The 19,823-nt window shown below is 38.3% G+C and overlaps 2 protein-coding genes and 1 long non-coding RNA gene across 4 annotated transcripts; 2 read left to right on the plus strand and 1 right to left on the minus strand.

Annotated features, from left to right (window-relative positions):
• Positions 1-2,582: 2,582 nt before the first annotated feature.
• Positions 2,583-9,825, plus strand: ddx55 (DEAD (Asp-Glu-Ala-Asp) box polypeptide 55). Its single transcript, XM_074617052.1, has 14 exons — positions 2,583-2,812; positions 2,905-2,955; positions 3,901-3,987; positions 4,097-4,188; positions 4,534-4,596; positions 5,634-5,783; positions 5,873-6,062; positions 6,135-6,217; positions 6,329-6,460; positions 6,548-6,640; positions 7,018-7,132; positions 8,248-8,416; positions 9,004-9,293; positions 9,376-9,825. Exons 1-14 carry the CDS (start codon positions 2,696-2,698, stop codon positions 9,523-9,525), a joined length of 1,782 nt encoding a protein of 593 aa, XP_074473153.1. The 5' UTR covers positions 2,583-2,695; the 3' UTR covers positions 9,526-9,825.
• LOC141756957 (uncharacterized) lies at positions 3,160-3,347 on the plus strand. Its single transcript, XR_012591555.1, has 2 exons — positions 3,160-3,211; positions 3,309-3,347. It is a non-coding gene; the product is annotated as an uncharacterized LOC141756957 (long non-coding RNA).
• eif2b1 (eukaryotic translation initiation factor 2B, subunit 1 alpha) lies at positions 9,592-18,489 on the minus strand. 2 transcript variants are annotated; one of them, XM_074617054.1, is made up of 10 exons: positions 18,378-18,446; positions 18,251-18,321; positions 16,849-16,950; positions 16,003-16,139; positions 14,513-14,629; positions 12,995-13,107; positions 12,829-12,897; positions 10,963-11,038; positions 9,865-9,990; positions 9,592-9,776 (listed from the first exon to the last, which is right to left on the minus strand). In XM_074617054.1, the coding sequence occupies exons 2-10, from the start codon at positions 18,261-18,263 to the stop codon at positions 9,621-9,623; spliced, it is 909 nt and encodes a 302-aa protein (XP_074473155.1). In that variant the 5' UTR covers positions 18,264-18,321; positions 18,378-18,446; the 3' UTR covers positions 9,592-9,620. The 2 variants fall into 2 exon arrangements, with proteins under 2 accessions (XP_074473155.1, XP_074473154.1); XM_074617053.1 differs by having other exon boundaries at positions 18,251-18,489.
• Between the last annotated feature and the right edge of the window lie 1,334 nt (positions 18,490-19,823).

Here is a 19,823-nt window from a genome sequence, read left to right on the forward strand (position 1 = left end):
GGGTGGAGCTCATGACCGGGGGGGAAAGCGAGAAACTAAAAGTTGATATTAGATGTTTTTTTACAGCCGACGGCAGGAATATTGCTGCGTTGCCTTGTAGTAACGGCTGGAACTGAGCCACCGTTAATCTAATTATTTAATTTGTTTCACTTGTTTTTCCTGCTTTGACAAGTTAAACTGCTGAAGGGTTCAAGAATCTGACTCAACTTGTTGAAGAGTGCTGATGATTGTTAATGATACTAAAGCAACACACACGCTTCTCTACCTGTACAGTTGAAAATTAATTCCAGACTTATAATATAATACAATAGAATATTGTTGATAAGATACAAGCAGGGCTTTTATCTTATAATAGGTGCTGTAATAGTGTTTTTACAATTGCCACTTTAACTTAAGTCAAAGAGCTGCAGTGGTGGAAAGTAACTAAGTACTTTTACTCGAGCATTGTAGCCTACACAAGCACAGTTTTGTGTGCACAAGTATTTACTCCTCTATACTTCTACTCTAGTACATTTCAGAGAGAAATAATGTACTTTTTACTACAGTACATTTATTTGACATCTTACAAGTTACTTTGTATTTTGAGATTCTACATCCAAAACATGATCAACTTGTAAATTATGATGTATTATTAAAGATTACCCATATAAAGTGAGAAACATTACATGTTAATGCATCTGTAATAATATAGTACTGTGGTTGGAAGGGGGCATTCTGCACATTGAGTACTTTTAATGTTTATACTTTAAGTGTAAATATAGTTTAAGAGAATGCAGGATTTGCAGCCTACTGTAATATAATAGTAATTATTAAATTTAATAATACTTATTCATGCAGAATTGCTTTCCTGTCGAGGTTGAAAAGAGTTATTCGGTACCTTTTCTTTTCATATAAGTAAAATGTTGGAAAATATTAATAAAATGTTGAAAACATATTAGTAAAATGGGAATGCCTGAAAATATTAGAAAAATGACAGAAAAATATTAATAAAATTGCAAAAAAAAATAGGATAATGTCAGGAAAAAGTGAAAATATATTAGTAAGATGTCAGAAAAAATTTAAAAAAGGATACCGAAGAGATATTCAGTTTCTTATCATTAACAGTGTGACATAGAAAAGCCTCAAATCCATTTGAAAGATCCCTAATATAAAAATGTCGTAAAATTATTAGTAAATTGTTGGGAAAATATTAGTAAAATGTTGGGGAAAAGTCTGAAAACATTAGAAAAATGTCAGAAAAAACCTTAGTAAAATCTGAAAAAAGTACCCAAAGATAACTTTATCGTTAACAGTTTGACAAAGAAAAGAATGAAATCCATTTGAACATCCCTAATATCAAAATGGTGTTACAAATATTAAGAAAATGTTGGAAAATGTTAATACATTTTTTTTTAAATCTGAAAGATATTTAAAATTGTCAGATAAATATTAGTAAAAATTCCAAAAAACTATTAGTAAAATATCCCCAAAGAAATCTGAAAAAATATTAGTGAAAAGTGTCACTTTTTAAAACAAAGTTACAAGGTGCTTAACATGGTTGAACCAAGAACAAAAAACGTGTCAGAGCTGCACTGAGATCAAATCAGACAATTACAAAAAATCCCAAAATAAAATGAAAATAAAATACAGAAAGAAAACGAAAAAGGAAAATACACACACATGTTGGAAAAATATTAATAAAATGTTGGGGGGTTAAGTCTGAAAATATTAGTAAGATGTCAGAAAAAAAGATTCTGAAAAATATTATTAAAATATCCGAAAAAAAGTCTGAAAAATATTATTAAAATATCCGAAAAAAAAGTCTGAAAAATATTAGTCAAATATCTGAAATAAAGTCTGAAAAATATTAGTAAAATGTCAGAAAAAATATTAGTAAAATCTAAAAAAAGTACCCAAAGATATTTAGTTTATTAACAATGTGACAAAGAAAAGCATCGAATCCATTTTAAAATTCACTATATAAAAATGTTGTAAAAAATATTAGTAAAGTCTGAAAAAATAGGAAAATATCCGAAAAAAAAAGTTGAAACATTTGTAAAAACTTCAGAAAAAATATTAGTAAAATATCTGAAAAAAAGTCTGAAAAATAAAAGTAAAGTCTGAAAAATATTAGTAAAATGTCAGAAAAAATATTTGTAAAATATTAGCAAAACATCTGAAAATATTAATACAATCTCTGAAAAAATATTTGTAAAATATTTGAAAATATTAGTACAATCTCTGAAAAAATATTTGTAAAATATCAGAAAAAAGTCTGTAAAATATTAGTAAAATGTAAGAAAAAATATTAATATTAGTAAATTGTTAGAAAAGTATTAGTAAAATATCGAGAAAAAAAGTCTGAAACATATTTGTAAAAACTTCAGAAAAATATTAGTAAAGTCTCTTAAAAAGTCTGAAAAATATTAGTAAAATGTCAGAAAATTATTAATATTAGTAAATTGTTAGAAAAGTATTAGTAAAATATAAATAAAAAGGTCTGAAAAATTCGGAGAAACTTCTAAGAAGAAAAGTAAAGAAAAATACACTCGTACGCGGAACGATACTCGTAACAGCGCTTCAGTTCCCACCCGGGCTGTAAACATCAGTGCACCCGGAAACAGGAAACAGGACCAGCGTGGAGAGTTGGCCGAGCGGTGGCTAACAGCGTTAGCATCAAACTCTGCTTCATGTTCCTCCTCTAAACAACAACAACATGGACAACATGGACAACACGACGGACGGGACGTGGGACAGTTTACCGGTTCAACTCAACCAGGGGATTCTACAAACTCTCAATGACGTCAACTTCACTCACATGACACCTGTACAGGTAACTTTATCACTTTAAACACCTCTATCTAAAACCACTGCTCAGTCAACCAGCATCTAATTCACTGTCATCATTATTATTATTACTTCTAGTCTGCTTGTATCCCGCTGTTCCTGCGCAACAAAGATGTGGCTGCTGAGGCGGTAAGTACATTTACTCAGGTCCTTTTAAATAAGTAGTGTTGAGGTACTTCAGTACTTACACTTCATGCTTAAATAATAGAAAAATATCCCCCGAAAATGTCTGACAAATATTAGTAAAATATCCAAAGAAAAAGTTCGAAAAATATTATTAAATGGTCTAAAAAATATTAGTAAAATATCTGAAAAATATTAGTAAAACATCTTAAAATATTAGTAAAACATCTTAAAATATTAGTACAATATCTGAAAAAAGTCTGTAAAATATTAGTAAAATGTCTGAAAAAATATTAGTGAAATATCCAAAGAAAGAGTCCGAAAATATTATTAAATGGACTGATTAGTATTAGTATTAGTAAAATATCTTTTAAAAAAGTCTAAAAAATATTAGTAAAGTATCTGAAAAAATATCATAAAAACATCTAAAAATATTAGTACAATCTCTGAAAAAATATTAGTAAAATATCAGAAAGAAAGTCTGTAAAATATTAGTAAAATGTCAGATAAAGAGTCTGTAAAATATTAGTAAAATGTCAGATAAAGAGTGTAAAATATTAGTAAAATGTCTGACAAAATCTTAGTAAAATATCAGAAAAAGAGTGGGAAATATATTTGTAAGATATCCAAAGAAAGAGTTCGAAAAATAAAAAATTCCCCAAAAATATTAGTGAAATGTCCGAAAAATATAGGCAATATGTCAGAAGAATATTAGTAAAATATTTGAAGAAAAAAAGTAAATATGTCAGAAAAATGTTGGATTTCATTTTATAAGTTGGAACCAGCAAATCCTTTTACTTGAAAAAATTAATAGTTGCCAATTAATTTCCTTTTAATTGATGAATTGAATCACTGTTGAGGCTGTAGACTATTGATCCCTGATCTTCTGGACCATATCCTATTTTCTTCAGCATTTCCCGTGCAGCTCACTGAATGTCGTTATCATTGTAGGTGACCGGGAGCGGAAAGACGCTTGCTTTTGTCATTCCTATTATAGAGCTGCTCCTGAAGAGAGAAGAAAAGCTGAAGAAGATGCAGGTGAGGATGAAACCAAAGCTCAGGATTTACATTCATCTGGAACTTTTACATTCACTGTGGAGCTTTGAAATCTCCTGGATCCTGAGTGTTGCTCTGTTGTTTTCTGCAGGTCGGTGCCCTGGTGGTCACTCCCACTAGAGAACTGGCCCTTCAGATCAGCGAAGTGATGGGGCAGTTCCTTCAGAAGTTTCCACAGTTTACGTGAGTACAAAGTCACTGAAAAGGAATTTAAATCCAAGGAGACAAAGAACAAACCTGACCTTTTAAACTGTAGTTAAAAACTCTTAAATCAAGGTCCACTTGCTGAGATGCGGATGAAAGCTCCAGAAAAAGCGAGATTATATTGTCAAAAAAAATGTGTTTAAGACTTTAGTATACTAGCAATAGACCAACATGACTCTTTAAAGCACCAATATCACTGGAAATGTTAGAAATGACAATATCTTAACCTTTCTTAGAAACATTTTCTCCATTTTCTGTCAAATAATCCTGTTTTTTATTTTTGTTTTTATTAATTAAAATGCTTCATTTATTTTTGTTCTTCAGGCAGATTTTACTGATTGGTGGCACCAACCCGATAGAGGATGTGGAGAAGTTCAAGGATAAAGGGTACGCAGCAGATATGTGTTTAATTAGTGAGCTTTAGAGTTGTTTACTTTTATATACGTGTGAAGATGTCCATAATCAAACATTTAGCCACTCTCACTCCTCTTTCTGTTCTCCTCTATGATGCCTCTGTTAGTTTTCCCCTTCCCCCAGCTCACAGGTGTGTCTGATTTAGCTCCTCACCTCCCTGTCAAGGTTGAAAAGGGTTATTCTGTACCTTTTCTTTTCCCTTTTCTGCTACAAGCGTAACTATTCCTGTAAAAAAAAAGAAAGAAAATTGGGGGCCTCATTCTGACTTTTATTAGATAGCATAAACTAAAGAGGTGATATACAGGGCATGCCATGCAACGAACGAAAGGAGGCCTAAACAATATGGACAAATGTTTGTAAAATGTTGTAAAAATATTAATACAATTTTTGGGGGAAAAGTCACAAAAATATTAGTAAAATGTCTAAAAAAAATAGTAAAATATCTGGAAATGAGTCTGAAAAAATATTAGTAAAATGTCTGTAAAAAGGTCTGAAAAATATACGTAAAATCTGTGAAAAATATTAGTACAATATCTGAAAAAAAGTCTGAAAAGTATTAGTAAAAAGACTGCAAAAATATTAGTAAAATACACTAAAAGACAAAAGGTCTGAAAAAAATATATATATCCGAAGAAAAAGTATGAAAACTATTAGTAAAATGTCAGAAAAAACGTCGGAAAATTTTTAGTAAAATGTCCGGAAAAGAATATTAGTAAAATGGCGGATTTCATTTGAAGAAGTTGGAACCAGCAAATGTTTTTACTTGAAAATAAATAATTGCCGATTAATTTTCTTTCAGTTGATTAAAGCTAGAGTTGGTAATCTTCTTCAACAACATTTTTTGTTATATTTGTTGAAATTCTCATTGTGACAGTAATCAATAATCAAATGCTCTGACAAAACAAATAGAGACCAACCGGTCTTGAACTGGGGGAAGAATTACACAGTCAGTATGTTAAACCTCTGAGCTACCAGGACGAGTGTTATATTCGTCTGTCTGTGTCTTTCAGGGCGCATATTGTGATTGCGACGCCGGGCCGTCTGGAGGATATGTTCAGGAGGAAGTCCGACGGTCTGGACTTGGCCAGCTCGGTTAAGAGTCTCGACGTGCTGGTTCTCGACGAGGCCGACCGACTACTCGACATGGGTTTCGAGGCCAGGTAGAGAAATGAGCTCAGCGTGCGGAGTTCTCCAGATAGATGACGTATTTTCATTTTCTAACAGAGTCTGTGTGTCTCTGTGTGTCCAGTCTGAACACCATCTTGGGCTACCTGCCTAAACAGAGGCGAACAGGCTTGTTTTCAGCCACTCAGACTCAGGAGCTGGAGAAGCTGGTGAGGGCCGGCCTCAGGAACCCGGTACGCATCACGGTCAAAGAGAAAGGCGTGGCTGCCTCCGTCGTCCAGAAAACACCATCCAGACTCCTCAACTACTTCACCGTGAGTTAACCGTTTCACATCAATCAACCCCAAAATCAAAATGTAATGACACAAAGATGATTGTCATTTCAGATATGTAGATCAGAGAACAAGTTCAATAACCTGGTGGCGTTTCTACGGCAACACAAGCAGGAGAAGCATCTGGTCTTCTTCAGGTATGTTGAACCGGGCGGACACTGTACGTTTTTATTAAACTTGTACGTTTTGTTAACTCACACTTTTATGCAGTTACTGACTGAGATGACATGTTCCTATCTCGCCATCAGTACGTGTGCATGTGTGGAGTACTACGGTCGAGCTCTGGAGACGCTGGTCAAGAAGGTCGCCGTCCACTGCATCCACGGAAAGATGAAAAACAAACGCAACAAGATCTTTGCCGACTTCCGGGCCCTGAAGAGGTGAAACGTTGTGTGCATGTGCAGCTATGATACATCTGGTTTTGTATAATCTGCACTGTATGACTGTTTGTTTTGTTGTCTTTGCAGTGGGATCTTGGTGTGTACAGATGTCATGGCCAGAGGTATTGACATCCCTGATGTTAACTGGGTGCTGCAGTATGATCCTCCCAGCAGTGCCAGGTCAGTGAGCAAAATGTAACCTTCAGAACCGCTTCAAAATAGAAATGCTGTATTTATTATAATAAGTGTTTTTAATTTATTTAAAAACAGATCAGATATAATTAAAAAAAAGACTAAATAAGTTCCTGGTCTCTGTAGTTTTTATGCATTTTAGTGCATTTGATGGGGACTATTTTCAGCGGCGGATTAATCCACATGTGGTGCTCTAGTGAGTATTTGTGGCAGCAGGACGGCGTATGTGGGATTGAGTCTAAATAAATTACAGAATGATTTATTAGATTAGTGCTAAGCCTTAATTTTAATAATAAAGGAGGTGTCATGATTCTAATTTTGCAAATGCTCGGCTGTATTTAATTTGCTTTTTGTCTTTGTCTCAGTGCGTTTGTTCATCGATGTGGACGAACAGCACGAATCGGCAATCAGGGCAGCGCCCTCGTCTTTCTGCTGCCTATGGAGGAGTCCTACGTCAACTTTTTATCCATCAACCAGAAAGTGAGTTCATTATTTAGCAAATTTCTCTAAAGCCTGAGTTTGGAAATCGTCACTTTTTGTTTTTTGCTCATAACTCATTCGGCATGAAAAACGACTTCTTAGTCGACTAAAGGTCCCGACACACCGAGCCGACGGTCGCTAGTCGGACAGTTTGGGGATGTCGGTGAACATCTGTTGGCCTAGTTTTTTACGGTGTGTTCCGCACCGTCGGCTCTAGTCTGCCCGTGTCTGCGTTTTTTCTGCTGATTCAGCATGTCGAATTTGCGACGGAGCCCGTCGGTGAGAGAAATCACTCTGATTGGCTGTTCAGCTTAAAGGAATCGGTGCACGAGAAGAGAAATGGACGTGAGGAAAACAAGCCAACGAGTAAAGTCAAGAGGACAAACACAGAATTTTTCATCTCATCTGATCGTTCCAACACACCGATGTTTTCACAGCGACATGAACATCTGGAATGAAGCTAAGTGGTGAGTTTGAGCGGTGTGAAAACGGTCGTCAAACGCCGCTTTGTTTCATTTACGCATCATAACGACGGCTTGTATATCCGCCGTCCTCGCTCTTCCCGTTTCCCCTTTTTGAATGATGAATACAGACTAACGCCGCCTGCTGGTGTGGAGAGTGATTTCCTCTCACGCAGGCGCAGAACGTGCGTGCTAACTGGCGGTCAGCTGTCGTCTTTGCGGTGTGTTCGAGTGCAACTTACCGGCCAAAACAAACCCATTTATATCGTCTTAGTCTCCGGACAACATGAAACATGACCAATGCTAGCTGACATGGAAGAACTATTGAAGCGAATTCCTGAAGACCTCTCTTCGTTTTTCTCTCGTAGATGGTTTGATTGCCATGGCGACTTTGTTTTGTTTCCAGTTTGCAACCTCTACTTCTTCTTCTACTCTGTTTACTGGCAGATTACAGCCATGCGTCGGCTATAGCGCCAACTGCTGATGAAACTACGCCGTAGCCGAGCTTATTCGCTCCAAACCGGTTGATGGAAACGCTCCTAATTCTCATGTTGGTTTTTGATGCTTGACAGTTGAATGGAAACACGACTGTTGACTATTTGTTACGGAGGATGACTTTTTAAAGCGGACACTCGTCTTGTGTCGTTCCCTCAGTGCCCGCTCCAGAAGAAGGTCCTCACAGGTGAAGTCGTGGATGTGCTGCCCAAAGTGAAGGCCCTGTCTCTGGCAGACCGAGCCATGTTTGACCGAGGCATGAGAGCCTTCGTGTCGTACGTCCAGGCCTACGCCAAACACGAGTGCAGCCTCATCTTCAGGGTCAAAGGTGAGAACTTTACATCTTAGATCCGCAGTGATGATCTGCAGTGTGCATAAAGTACAAACTAGTGCTGTCAAAGTTAACGTGATAGTAACGCAACTTGTGATTTTTAGGTTGTAGCGGGCTCAGTTTTAAAGCTAGAGTGAAGATACTGGTATCATATGAAACTAGAAAACCTGATGAATCCATTTGTACCAACCACGTTATACTAGCTTGTTAGAAAGGAGGTTAAATAACGCTCCACACTTACGCTAAATTTTGGCGAGGAAAAACAGTCATGGCTATTTTTCAAAGGGGTCCCTTGACCTCTGACCTCCAGATCAGTGAATGAAAATGGGTTCTATGGGTACCCACGACTCTCCTTTATTCAGCCTCCTTCACGACAATTGGATTCATTAGGTTTTCTAGTTTCCTATGATACCAGTATCTTCACTCCAGCTTTAAAATTGAGCCTGTTAAAACCTAAAAATCACAAGTTACGTTAAAGAAATTACTGGCGTTAAAACAAATCTGCGTTAACGTGTGATCGCGTTTATTTCGACAGCCCTAGTACAAACAAACGTAACACTTTGTGCTGCATTTCCTTTCTCCAGATCTGGACCTCGCCACCTTAGCCCGCGGCTTTGCGCTCCTTCGCCTGCCGAAGATGCCGGAGCTGAGGGGGAAAAGATTTCTCCCCGGTTTCACCCCGACGACGGTGGACACGGAGACCATCCGCTACAAGGACAAGAACCGGCAGAAGCAGAGAAAGAAGATGCTCGCCGAGCTGAAAGAGCAGGAGCCTGTTCCCAGAAGGAGCTTCATCAAGAACAAGGCCTGGTCGAAACAGAAGACCAAGAAGGAACGCAAGAAAAAGAAGACCGCCAAGAGGAAGCACGATGAGGTAAGTTTCACTTCAGATCTTTTGATGAAACCACAGAGTGGGCTGGATTTATTTATAACTCTTATCTTCTCTGTGCCTGCAGGGCTCTGACCCGGACGATGAAGACATGAAGGAGCTTTTAAAAGACACTCGCATCCTCAAGAAGCTAAAGAAAGGTCAAATCACCGAGGAGGACTTTGAGAAGCAGATAACAAGCGGACTGAAGTCCAAACCCAACACAGAAGGACCGTAGCACGGCGGCTCGGGCAACGACGTCGTGTGATCAGCTGTTTTGTAAAAAGTAATTAAACCTTTGACATTTGTTCACCCTTTGATGATTTTATTGAGTTATAAATAGAGCTTGATGAGTTCGTCGCTGACGGCAGACGGGGTGAGGACTCCCAGGTCAGTGAAGAGGAGGGTGATGAGGGAGGGAGGCGTGTAGTCGATCATAGGATGCTCCTCCGACAGGTTCTGGACCGTCTTCAGCGTGTCTGCTTTGTACTGTGGAGGCGAGGAGAAGACTTGAAGTAAAGAAACTGAACACACAAAACAGGTCTACGTGTGAAATTCTCTGCCGTCGAAGTCGTACCTTAAATTTATCGGGCACGTCCTGTTGGTTGAGCGGATAGAGGCGGACGAATTTGAAACTCTCTGCCACGACGTAGAAGGGCTTGTTGTGCGCTTTGGAGCACACGGCCGTCTGATAAGTGCCGATCTGCAACAGCAAAGGTCAAACATTTAGCTCTCTGTGTCGCAACGGAACTATTTTGAGGTACTTGAGTCGACAGGAAGGAAATATTAAAACAATATTTATTAAAAGCCTTTATTATAGTATTCTAGTTATTGACCATTGTAGGTGTTTGTCAGGGCTTCGTCATGACCGAAACATGTTGCTTTTTAATGATTTAGCTGCTATAATAAAGGCTTTTTAATATATTTCCTTCCTCGTGTGTCACTTGTTTTAATATTTGGGATTGCCGTCCTGCCGATCGTAAAGTACACAGAGCAGCCAGTTATCTCTCTTTCCACTTTACTTTAGTATTTCCGTTCTATCTACTCCACTACATCTCAGATCTATTGTACAATGTACTCCACATTTATTTTGACTGCTTGAGGTACTTTGTAGATTAACATTTTGCAAACACCTCAAGTGTCTATTATTAAATCCTAAACGTTTCATTGTCTTATAAAAACTGAAAAGATGATTTCAGCCCGTTTTAACCCCGAGTGAGACCCAAGATCCCGACGGACTGTACTGTCTTTCAGAGGCTGTAGCAGCTTCAGTTTTAGAGCTCAAGTGAAATTAGAAAACCTGATGAATCCATCGGTACCAACCATGTCACGCTAGCTCGTCAGGAAGGAGGTTAAATAACGCTCCAAACATACTCAATTTTGGCGAGGAAAAACTGTCATGTCCATTTTCAAAGGGGTCGCTTGACCTCTGACCTCCAGATATGTGAATGTAAATGGGTTCTATGGGTACCCACGAGTCTCCCCTTTACAGACATGCCCACTTTATGATCTGGCTGGATGGTTTGTGGAGGTCAATTGAGCAAAAAATGTGGGAAGAGGTTTACTACATTTCATAGTTTTTGAGATGGATTTCATAATTCCTACAATGTACTTTGCTTATCATCTTTTTATTATTATTATTATTGTGTGATACTGATGATTCACTGAAACTCACCTTGTTGATGATTCCTCCGCTCTCAACGACTCCCTCTGCACCGACAATAACTAGATCTACTTTCTCCAAGACATACCTGTGGAAAATAACAAAAGCATCCTGTTTAACGGGCGGCTCCGTCTGCATCCTTTATATCACATGGAAACGCCCACTCAGCCGTTAGCAGAAATCACTGACGTAGGTTTCCACAGTAAGCTAATCAATAAGGTTATGAATAATGTGAACGCTAGCACTGAGGAGAGCGATATAACGGCTACAGTTCCCCGTCAGAAAGGGCTGTCTGACGACAGAGTCAAGCAGCTGAAGATGGGAGAAGCAGAAAAAAAAATATCAGTTTAAAGGGACAGTTTGTAAGAATCATAAATGTCTTGTTAACAGCTTCACCTGTGGCCGTTAAGTCAACTAAAGTCAGCGTCCTGTTGCTCGCGCTTGTGCTCGCTCTACATAGACATGAAGGAGCATCACTCAACACAGTGAGGAGACACACGTCAGCTAAAAGCACAATATCACTCTATATCTCAGCTGCTTGGCAGTAATGTTAGCTGACCAGACCAAGGTCTCTCCATGAATCAATGCTGATCCTAGTGTTGGCTTTTCCCGCCTCAGCCTCCCGACCGCGGCCGGAGGGAACGGGGGAGACGCCGGAGTTTTGGTCGGAGACGATAACGTTTCTCTCTGCGGAGCTCCGTCACTTCACAAGACACGGGAAACCTCTGTTGGTCTGGAGGAGCTGCAGCAGTTATTTCTGCACAAACGTCCACTGAACATTCACTAGATATTCTCAGAGCTAAACTAACTCTTCTGCAGTGTGGAGTGAGCAGCATGCACGTGAGAGTAGAGTGAGAACGAGCGCGGTGTGTGAGTGAAGGCAGGCAGAGGAGCAGAGGAGCAGAGACTCCGGTCCTGGAGACCAAAGCTACGGTCTCCTCCGCGTCCTCCGCCCGCGGCCAACACTGTTTAACAGACGAGCTTCACTAGATACAACCAAGAGGTTTTGGTGCTTCACCGTAGTTTGTGTTGGAGTCTGAGACTGAACAGCGGAGACACACGCGAGCGCACATGAGACACCGACCAGCAATGATTTATACGTGTAAGAAGTTACAAACAGTCCCTTTAAGTGCACGCTCTATTTCGAATATTCTCATGGCTTCACCTCGCCGTCAGACGGCCCTTCACCTCGCCGTCAGACGGCCCTTTACCTCGCTGTCAGACGGCCCTTTACCTCGCCGTCAGACGGCCCTTTACCTCGCTGTCAGACGGCCCTTTACCTCGCCGTCAGACAGCCCTTTACCTCGCTGTCAGACAGCCCTTTACCTCGCCGTCAGACAGCCCTTTACCTCGCCGTCAGACGGCCCTTTACCTCGCTGTCAGACGGCCCTTTACCTCGCCGTCAGACAGCCCTTTACCTCGCTGTCAGACAGCCCTTTACCTCGCCGTCAGACAGCCCTTTACCTCGCTGTCAGACAGCCCTTTACCTCGCCGTCAGACAGCCCTTTCTGACGGGGAACTGAAGCAGTTATATCGCTCTCTTCAAAGCCACCAGACTCCATTCACTGAAACAGTAATTTAACCTCTCAGAACACGGGAGTTGCTGGTCTACTGGTCTACCGCTGCATCCATCGGTTAGTTAGTTTGTTATTGTGTGACTTTCGGATCTGAACTAACAAGCAGTACGTTGCTTAGCTTCCATACTGTCTGCTTCACGCCGACCGCCATCTAAATCACTGTATGTGATGTCATTACACCGACTATAAGGATGTATATATATACAGTACATGCAGCAGCGTCATCATGCAGAAACCAACTAAAGTTAATGTTGACGATATATCACAGTGCTTTTCTTGTAACTTGATAACATGTATTTACCCCACAGCTGCATCCAGGACTACTGTCACTGGAACATTGAGTTTTCTCAGGGCGTCTGCCATCTGTCGCCTGAATAAAGAAAGAAAACATCTGATTCAGTGAGAGTGTGTGTGTGTGTGTGTGTGTGTGTGTGTGTGTTTTTCTGACACTGACACTGTTCACTCACCCGGCCGAGTCCGGCTGCGATTCAGTCACATAGACAGAGAAGCGCTTCTTCTCAGCTGCAGCCTTTTCCAGCACCCGGAGGACGACTCTGGAGTACGAGTGAGTCAGGATTTTCTGGGAGAGGAACATTTTTAAAGACAATTAGTCATTGAATTGCCTAAATACTGTGTGCGCTGTACAAACAGTGTACTGTATGTCTGCATATATCTCAGCTGAAATCCTATAAACTCACAGCTACGTGTCTTTCTGGAGGTTAACGACGACCTTCAGCCACAACAGTTCAGTTTTAGACTGCTAGTAGAACAACAACGATTACACTGAAGCTGTCTAAAGCGGCATTCATTAATCGATTAGTTGTCAACTATTAAATTAAATCAACCAACTGTTTTGATAATCAGTTTAAGTCATTTTTTAAGAGAAAACAAAAAGTAAATTCTCTGATTGCAGCTTCTTAAATGTGAATATTTTCTGGTTTCTTTCCTCCTCTATGACAGTAAACTGAATATCTTTTGAGTTGTGGACAAAACGAGACATTTGAGGACGTCATCTCGACATTTCTCTGATATTTTATAGACCAAACAACTTATCGAGATTAATCAGGAAAATAATCGACAATAAAAATAATCATTAGTTGCAGCCCTAAAATGAAATTCTTTGTTTCTTCTAACAGCGCTCATACAAATATATAATTTACATAGAAGAATAAAATAAAATAAAAATTCCTGCATGTTAAGAATCATGTTAAAATGTAAGACACAAAGACATAAAATAGTATATATATATATATTTATATATATATATATATATATATATATTTATATATATATATATATATATATATATATATTTATATATATATATATATATATATATATATATATATATTTATATATATATATATATATATATATATATTATACTATTGTTTACAAGCTGTTCTCCTGCTGCACTATTTTATATATATATTATTTATATATATGAGGGCTGTCAATCGATTAAAATACTCAATCGCGATTAATCACGATTGTCCATAGTTAATCACAAATTAATCGCACATTTTTATCTATTCAAAATGCACCTTAAAGGGAGGTTTGTATAAGTATTTAATAGAAACCCTCACAGGTACTGCATTTAGCATAAAACAATATGCTCAAATCATAACATGGCAAACTGCAGCCCAACAGGCAACAACAGCTGTCAGTGTGTCAGTGTGCTGACTTCACTATGACTTGCCCTAAACTGCATGTGATGATCATAAAGTGGGCATGTCTGTAAAGGGGAGACTCGTGGGTACCCATAGAACCCATTTACATTCACATATCTTGAGGTCAGAGGTCAAGGGACCCCTTTGAAAATGGACATGACAGTTTTTCCTCGCCAAAATGTAGCCCAACTTTGGAGCGTTATTTAACCTCCTTCATGACCAGCTAGTATGACATGGTTGGTACTGATGGATTCATCAGGTTTTATAGTTTCATATAATACCAGTAGATAACATGCATGTAAAATAAAAACTCACAGCGCCGTCTTTGATGAAGGTGTGACAGAGTTTAGCCACTTTGGTCCTGGACATTGAGATCTTCTCTAGAAAAAGTTCCCCTCTCTCCTCCATCACCTTCTTACAGCGAGACAGATCCTGACAGAGGAACTAAAGTTAGTTTGCCTTGTAATCACACATTCTGGAGACATATAAGTGTTTCTCCTGTCATCTAGGAGAAGTCATAATCTGATCAAACAGGAGACAGACTGTGGCGACTCTCAATCAAGCAAACAGGCTCACAAAAATATTTTTTCACATTTTAAAAAGTACATTGTGTAGGATTTGGCGACATGTAGTGGTGAGGTTGCAGATTGCACCCAACTGAAATCCCCGTCCTCTCACTCTTCCCTCAAGCCTAGATTTTTTTTTTTTTTAAATCAAAGCAAATATTTAAAGGGACTGTTTGTAACTTCTTACACGTATAAATCAATCCAGGTTGGTGTCCCATGCGCGCTCACGTGTGGCTCCGCTGTTCAGACTCAGACTCCAACACAAACTCCAGTGAAGCACCAAAACCTCTTGGTTGTATCTAGTGAAGCTCGTCTGTTAAACAGTGTTGGCCGCGGTCGGAGGACGCGGAGGAGACCGTAGCTTTGGTTTCCAGGACCGGAGTCTCTCACGTGCATGCTGCTCACTCCACACTGCAGAAGAGTTAGTTTAGCTCTGAGAATATCTAGTGAATGTTCAGTGGACGTTTGTGCAGAAATAACTGCTGCAGCTCCTCCAGACCAACAGAGGTTTCCCGTGTCTTGTGAAGTGACGGGGCTCCGCAGAGAGAAACGTTATCGTCTCCCACCAAAACTCCGGCGTCTCCCCCGTTCCCTCCGGCCGCGGTCGGGAGGCTGAGGCGGGAAAAGCCAACACTAGGATCAGCATTGATTCATGGAGAGACCTTGGTCTGGTCAGCTAACATTACTGCCAAGCAGCTGAAATATAGAGTGATATTGTGCTTTTAGCTGACGTGTGTCTCCTCGATGCTCCTTCATGTCTATGTAGAGCGAGCACAAGCACGAGCAACAAGACACTGACTTTCGTTGACTTAACGGCCACAGGTGTCGCTGTTAACAAGACATTTCTGATTCTTACAAACAGTCCCTTTAAGGTGTGAACTTCATCACGTGTGACTTTTGAATATGTTAATTCGCTGAGCGTGTAAAAAGGTACTGATTGCAGTGTGAACCGGTGTGGAGCTCAGCCCCTGCCCTGTCAGTAGAGCTGGGGAGTAAACAGCGATTAGGTTAAGGTGGGAGAATATGAAGCTTTCTACTCTTTAACGTTACCTTCTTGATTGTCATTCCTTATGCTCGTAACTTGCGGTGGGTGTAACACTGGGGAGAGGGACGTCTGGACTACCTTGCTTAGCCCGCTGCCTCTGTGACTCAACCCGGGATAAGCGGCACAAAATGTACGGATGGATGTGTGGACTATCTGTTTGGGTGCACGGTGGTGTCCACAGGAACACCACTCACCTCGTGCTCCAGCGATGTGAGACTTATGAAGCGCAGGAAGAGCTCTCCTCCTGAGGACACGGCCACAGAGGAGTCCACTCCTGTCAGGCGGTCTGTGGCCCACGTCAGGCTCTCCCTCAGGCCCAGGATCGTTTCACCTGAAGGGGGCAAAAGCAGGTTGTGGTTCACTAGAAACACAGGAGACGTCTTTTTACTCCCCTAGATTATGATTTTTTTTACCTTCTAGACCAGGGGTCAGCAACCTTTACTGTCAAGAGCCATTTTAGGCAAAAAAAAGAAAAAAAGAAATCTGTCTGGAGCCGCAAAACATGTGATCATCGTGATGAAGGAAACACAGTTTATAGTCTAAGTATATAGTATATAAGTCTAATGCAGTGAGGGTCAAAGAGACAATGTACTACGGAGTATTAGGGCCACATTGAGGGAAAACACATCTGAGATTTACAGAATAAAGTCAGAATATTACGAGAAAAAAAGTGGTAATATTGCGAGAAGAAAGTCGTAACTCTACGAGAAAAAAACCCTCAACATTACGAGAATAAAGTCGGAACTTAACGATAAAAAAAGTCGTAATATTACGAGAATAAAGTCGTACCATAGACCTACAACAATGATAAATAAAAATGAAAATATAAACAAAAATCAGTTATTCATTTCCCTTTATAATAAATCCACAGGGAGCCACTGGAGAGGAGCTGACCCCTGATCTAGACGACCCTAAACTACCCAACAGTATATCATTTATATAAAGGGGTCAAAATGAGCACTAATTTAAACATCAACTACTTTCACTGCAGTCTTCTTCCACCGCTGGTCCAACAGGGAAGATGATGAACGAACACACACCTTTGTCTCTCTTGAGGAACTCCAGCAGAGTGCGGATCGCGGCCACAGCAGAGGCCATGTCCGGGTCTCTCCTCATCTGAGCCCTGAAGTACTCCACCAGCTCTGCAGAAGAAACACACTTCATGTATAATAACTTATTATTATAAGGGCCAGCGAAGGCCACATTGAACCTGTAGTGTTTATTATTATTATTATTCAGGCAAATTAATTGTCTTTTTGAGGACCTTAATATGCTCAAAAAGTTGTTAAACGTGGCACACTTATCAGACACGGTGAAAGATTTGATATTTTAAGGGTCTTGGGCTTGGCTGTTTTCAAAGTGACTCGCTAGCCCCCCTAGAAAGTTGGAAAAATTGAGCCCCTCGCTCTGATTTCACCTACATGTATGAAATTTGGCAGACAGATGTAAGATGTGGAGACACACAAAAAAGCCTCTTGGAGGTATGCCCAAAACTCAACAGGAAGTCAGCCATTATGAATTTAATGGGAGATTTTTCAGACACTATTTCTAATTGATTAAATGTATTTAAGTTTAAAACAATTCTGCACTGTGAAATAATGTTGTTAGGATTCAAAATGTCTTTTTAACTTGTTTTTTTTGCAGTTTGTTGAGCTAAACCTCAACAAACTACAACACAAATGCTAATCCTATATGAATAGATTTCATATATATAATATAATTGCATATCATTATCATTATTACTACTAATCATCACACTGTGCAATATTTTCAGGTGAAATTTCATTTTCCACTTGTGCAATTTTGCTAATAGTCTGTTTGTTGTCAATACTGTATATACTGCTCCTATTTTTATACTTCCTTCTTTTTAAATGGTTCATATTTTGTTACACTTTGTTTAGCTCTCCTTTACTGTGTTAGCTGATGCATCTTGTTTTTTGCACTATCCCCTTTGCTGCTGCACACTGTACATCTCCCCACTGAGGGACTAACAAAGGAATATCTGATCTTATCTTATCTAATGTGTAAATTCAAATTTAAGCACTGCTACTACTCTTTCTATATGTTTTATATATAGTTTTTTTTTTAAATATATATAGCTGCTATTACTGTTTTTATTACCACTGCTTTTATTTATTTATTTTAATCTCAACTACAACAAGGGAAGCCTGTGAAATGTCATTTTATTTTATTTTAGTTTGATTTTAGTTTTATTATATTTTAGTTTTCCTTATATTAAGAAATATTATTATTTGTATATATATTATATCTGCCTGTTTTACACTCTTTGGCCATCAGGTGGTTTATTGTGCACAAGAAGCAATGAACCCTTTTCTGAACCAATCTGCTGGAAAGCTTCAAAGCTTCATGAAGCTTCAGCTCTCCATCACTAGCTTTAACTATCATTATTATAGTTATGATGATGATGATGAGACAACTCACCTTCTTCATTCATGTTCTGTTTTAAATCAACAACGTCAGCTACACTTCTTCTCAGAAAGCTGCCAGAAGAGCCGCTTCAGTGTGTCTGTAAAGGTGTATCCGCTTCAGTGTGTCTGTAAAGGTGTATCCGCTTCAGTGTGTCTGTAAAGGTGTATTCTCTCTAACAGCTGTTTACTAATAGAACTAATAGAACTAACTAACAACACATGAGGATGTACACAGCTGCGTGTTGACGTGTCGCGGAGAGATGACGCAGCACGTTTCCTTCCGCCCAGAACGTCATGCCCTCTTCAGGTGCTGTCGGAAATATTTGGGACACAGACAATAACTTCAGCAAATGGCTAGTGAAACGGTGAGATTGTGCTCCCATCTTAATGTTTTTACTTAAGTTACTGATTATTTATTTATCTATTTATTTATCTATTTATCTATTTATTTATCCATTTATCTATTTATTTATCCATTTATCTATTTATTTATCCATTGATCTATTTATCTATTTATCTATTTATTTATCTATTTATTTATTTATATCAACCTACAGAGACAATAACTTCAGCAAAAGGCTAGTGAAACGGTGAGATTGTGCTCCCATTTTAATGTTTTTACTTAAGTTACTGATTATTTATTTATTTATTTATCTATTTATTTATGTATTTATTTATTTATATATTTATTTATGTATTTATTTATTTATTTATCTATTTATCTATTCATTTATTTATGTATTTATTTATGTATTTATTTATTTATTTATTTATATTAACCCCTGAAATGTTTTATGTTACTTAATTTAATTTAATTTAATATTTGTTTGTTTTCATTTATCCCTTCATTTCATTTATATGTATTATTTAGCCTTTTATCAGTTTAATTTTTTATTAAGTCTTAAGTTTATTATGTATACATATATATATATATAAAATGATATATTATTTATTTATTTAATATAAACTGAAATGTTTTATAGATAGATAGATCGTAACTTTATTGATCCCGAGGGAAATTCAAGTTTCCAGCATCACAGTTCCATAGTGCAAAAACATGTTAGTAAAAAGGCAGTAAAAAAGTTAGTTGTGCAAAGTACAAAGTACAAGATATAGAAATACAAGGAGATGAAGAAAACTGTTAAATCTGAATAAAGTGCAGGATAACAGCTGTGATACACGACTATTAAAAAATGATGTTACTTAGTTTAATTTAATATTTGTTTGTTTTCATTTATCCCTTCATTTCATTTATGTGTATTATTTAGCTATGTATCAGTTTAATTGTTTAGTAAGTCTTAAGTTTATTATGTGTATAAATATATATATATATAAATACAGTATACTGTATATTGTAGCTTGAAGATGGTCTCAATGTAAATGAATTAGTGAAGATTAATGAGTTGATGTTAGAGCTCTTTCATCATCTGAAGATCACACACACACACACACACACACACACACACACACACACACACACACACACACAAATGAATGAATGACTGAAACTCATGTTTGTTTTCCAACTCCCTTTATTACATTTTTGGGGTTTTATTTTGCTAATAGTAATAATAATATAATAATGG

The sequence above is a fragment of the Sebastes fasciatus genome, chromosome 19, assembly GCF_043250625.1.
Source record: "Sebastes fasciatus isolate fSebFas1 chromosome 19, fSebFas1.pri, whole genome shotgun sequence".
In the NCBI taxonomy this organism is placed as follows: domain Eukaryota; kingdom Metazoa; phylum Chordata; class Actinopteri; order Perciformes; family Sebastidae; genus Sebastes; species Sebastes fasciatus.

Excerpts from the sequence above, each read along its gene's own strand:
- ddx55 (XM_074617052.1), top strand. The coding sequence starts at position 2,696 with ATGGACAACATGGACAACACGACGGACGGGACGTGGGACAGTTTACCG. Across the intron at positions 6,218-6,328 it reads AAGCATCTGGTCTTCTTCAG|TACGTGTGCATGTGTGGAGT; the intron begins GTATGTTGAACC and ends TCTCGCCATCAG. Across the intron at positions 8,417-9,003 it reads CCTCATCTTCAGGGTCAAAG|ATCTGGACCTCGCCACCTTA; the intron begins GTGAGAACTTTA and ends TCCTTTCTCCAG.
- eif2b1 (XM_074617053.1), bottom strand. Across the intron at positions 11,039-12,828 it reads GTCCTGGATGCAGCTGTGGG|GTATGTCTTGGAGAAAGTAG; the intron begins GTAAATACATGT and ends TATTTTCCACAG. Across the intron at positions 9,777-9,864 it reads ACGTGCCCGATAAATTTAAG|TACAAAGCAGACACGCTGAA; the intron begins GTACGACTTCGA and ends TCGCCTCCACAG.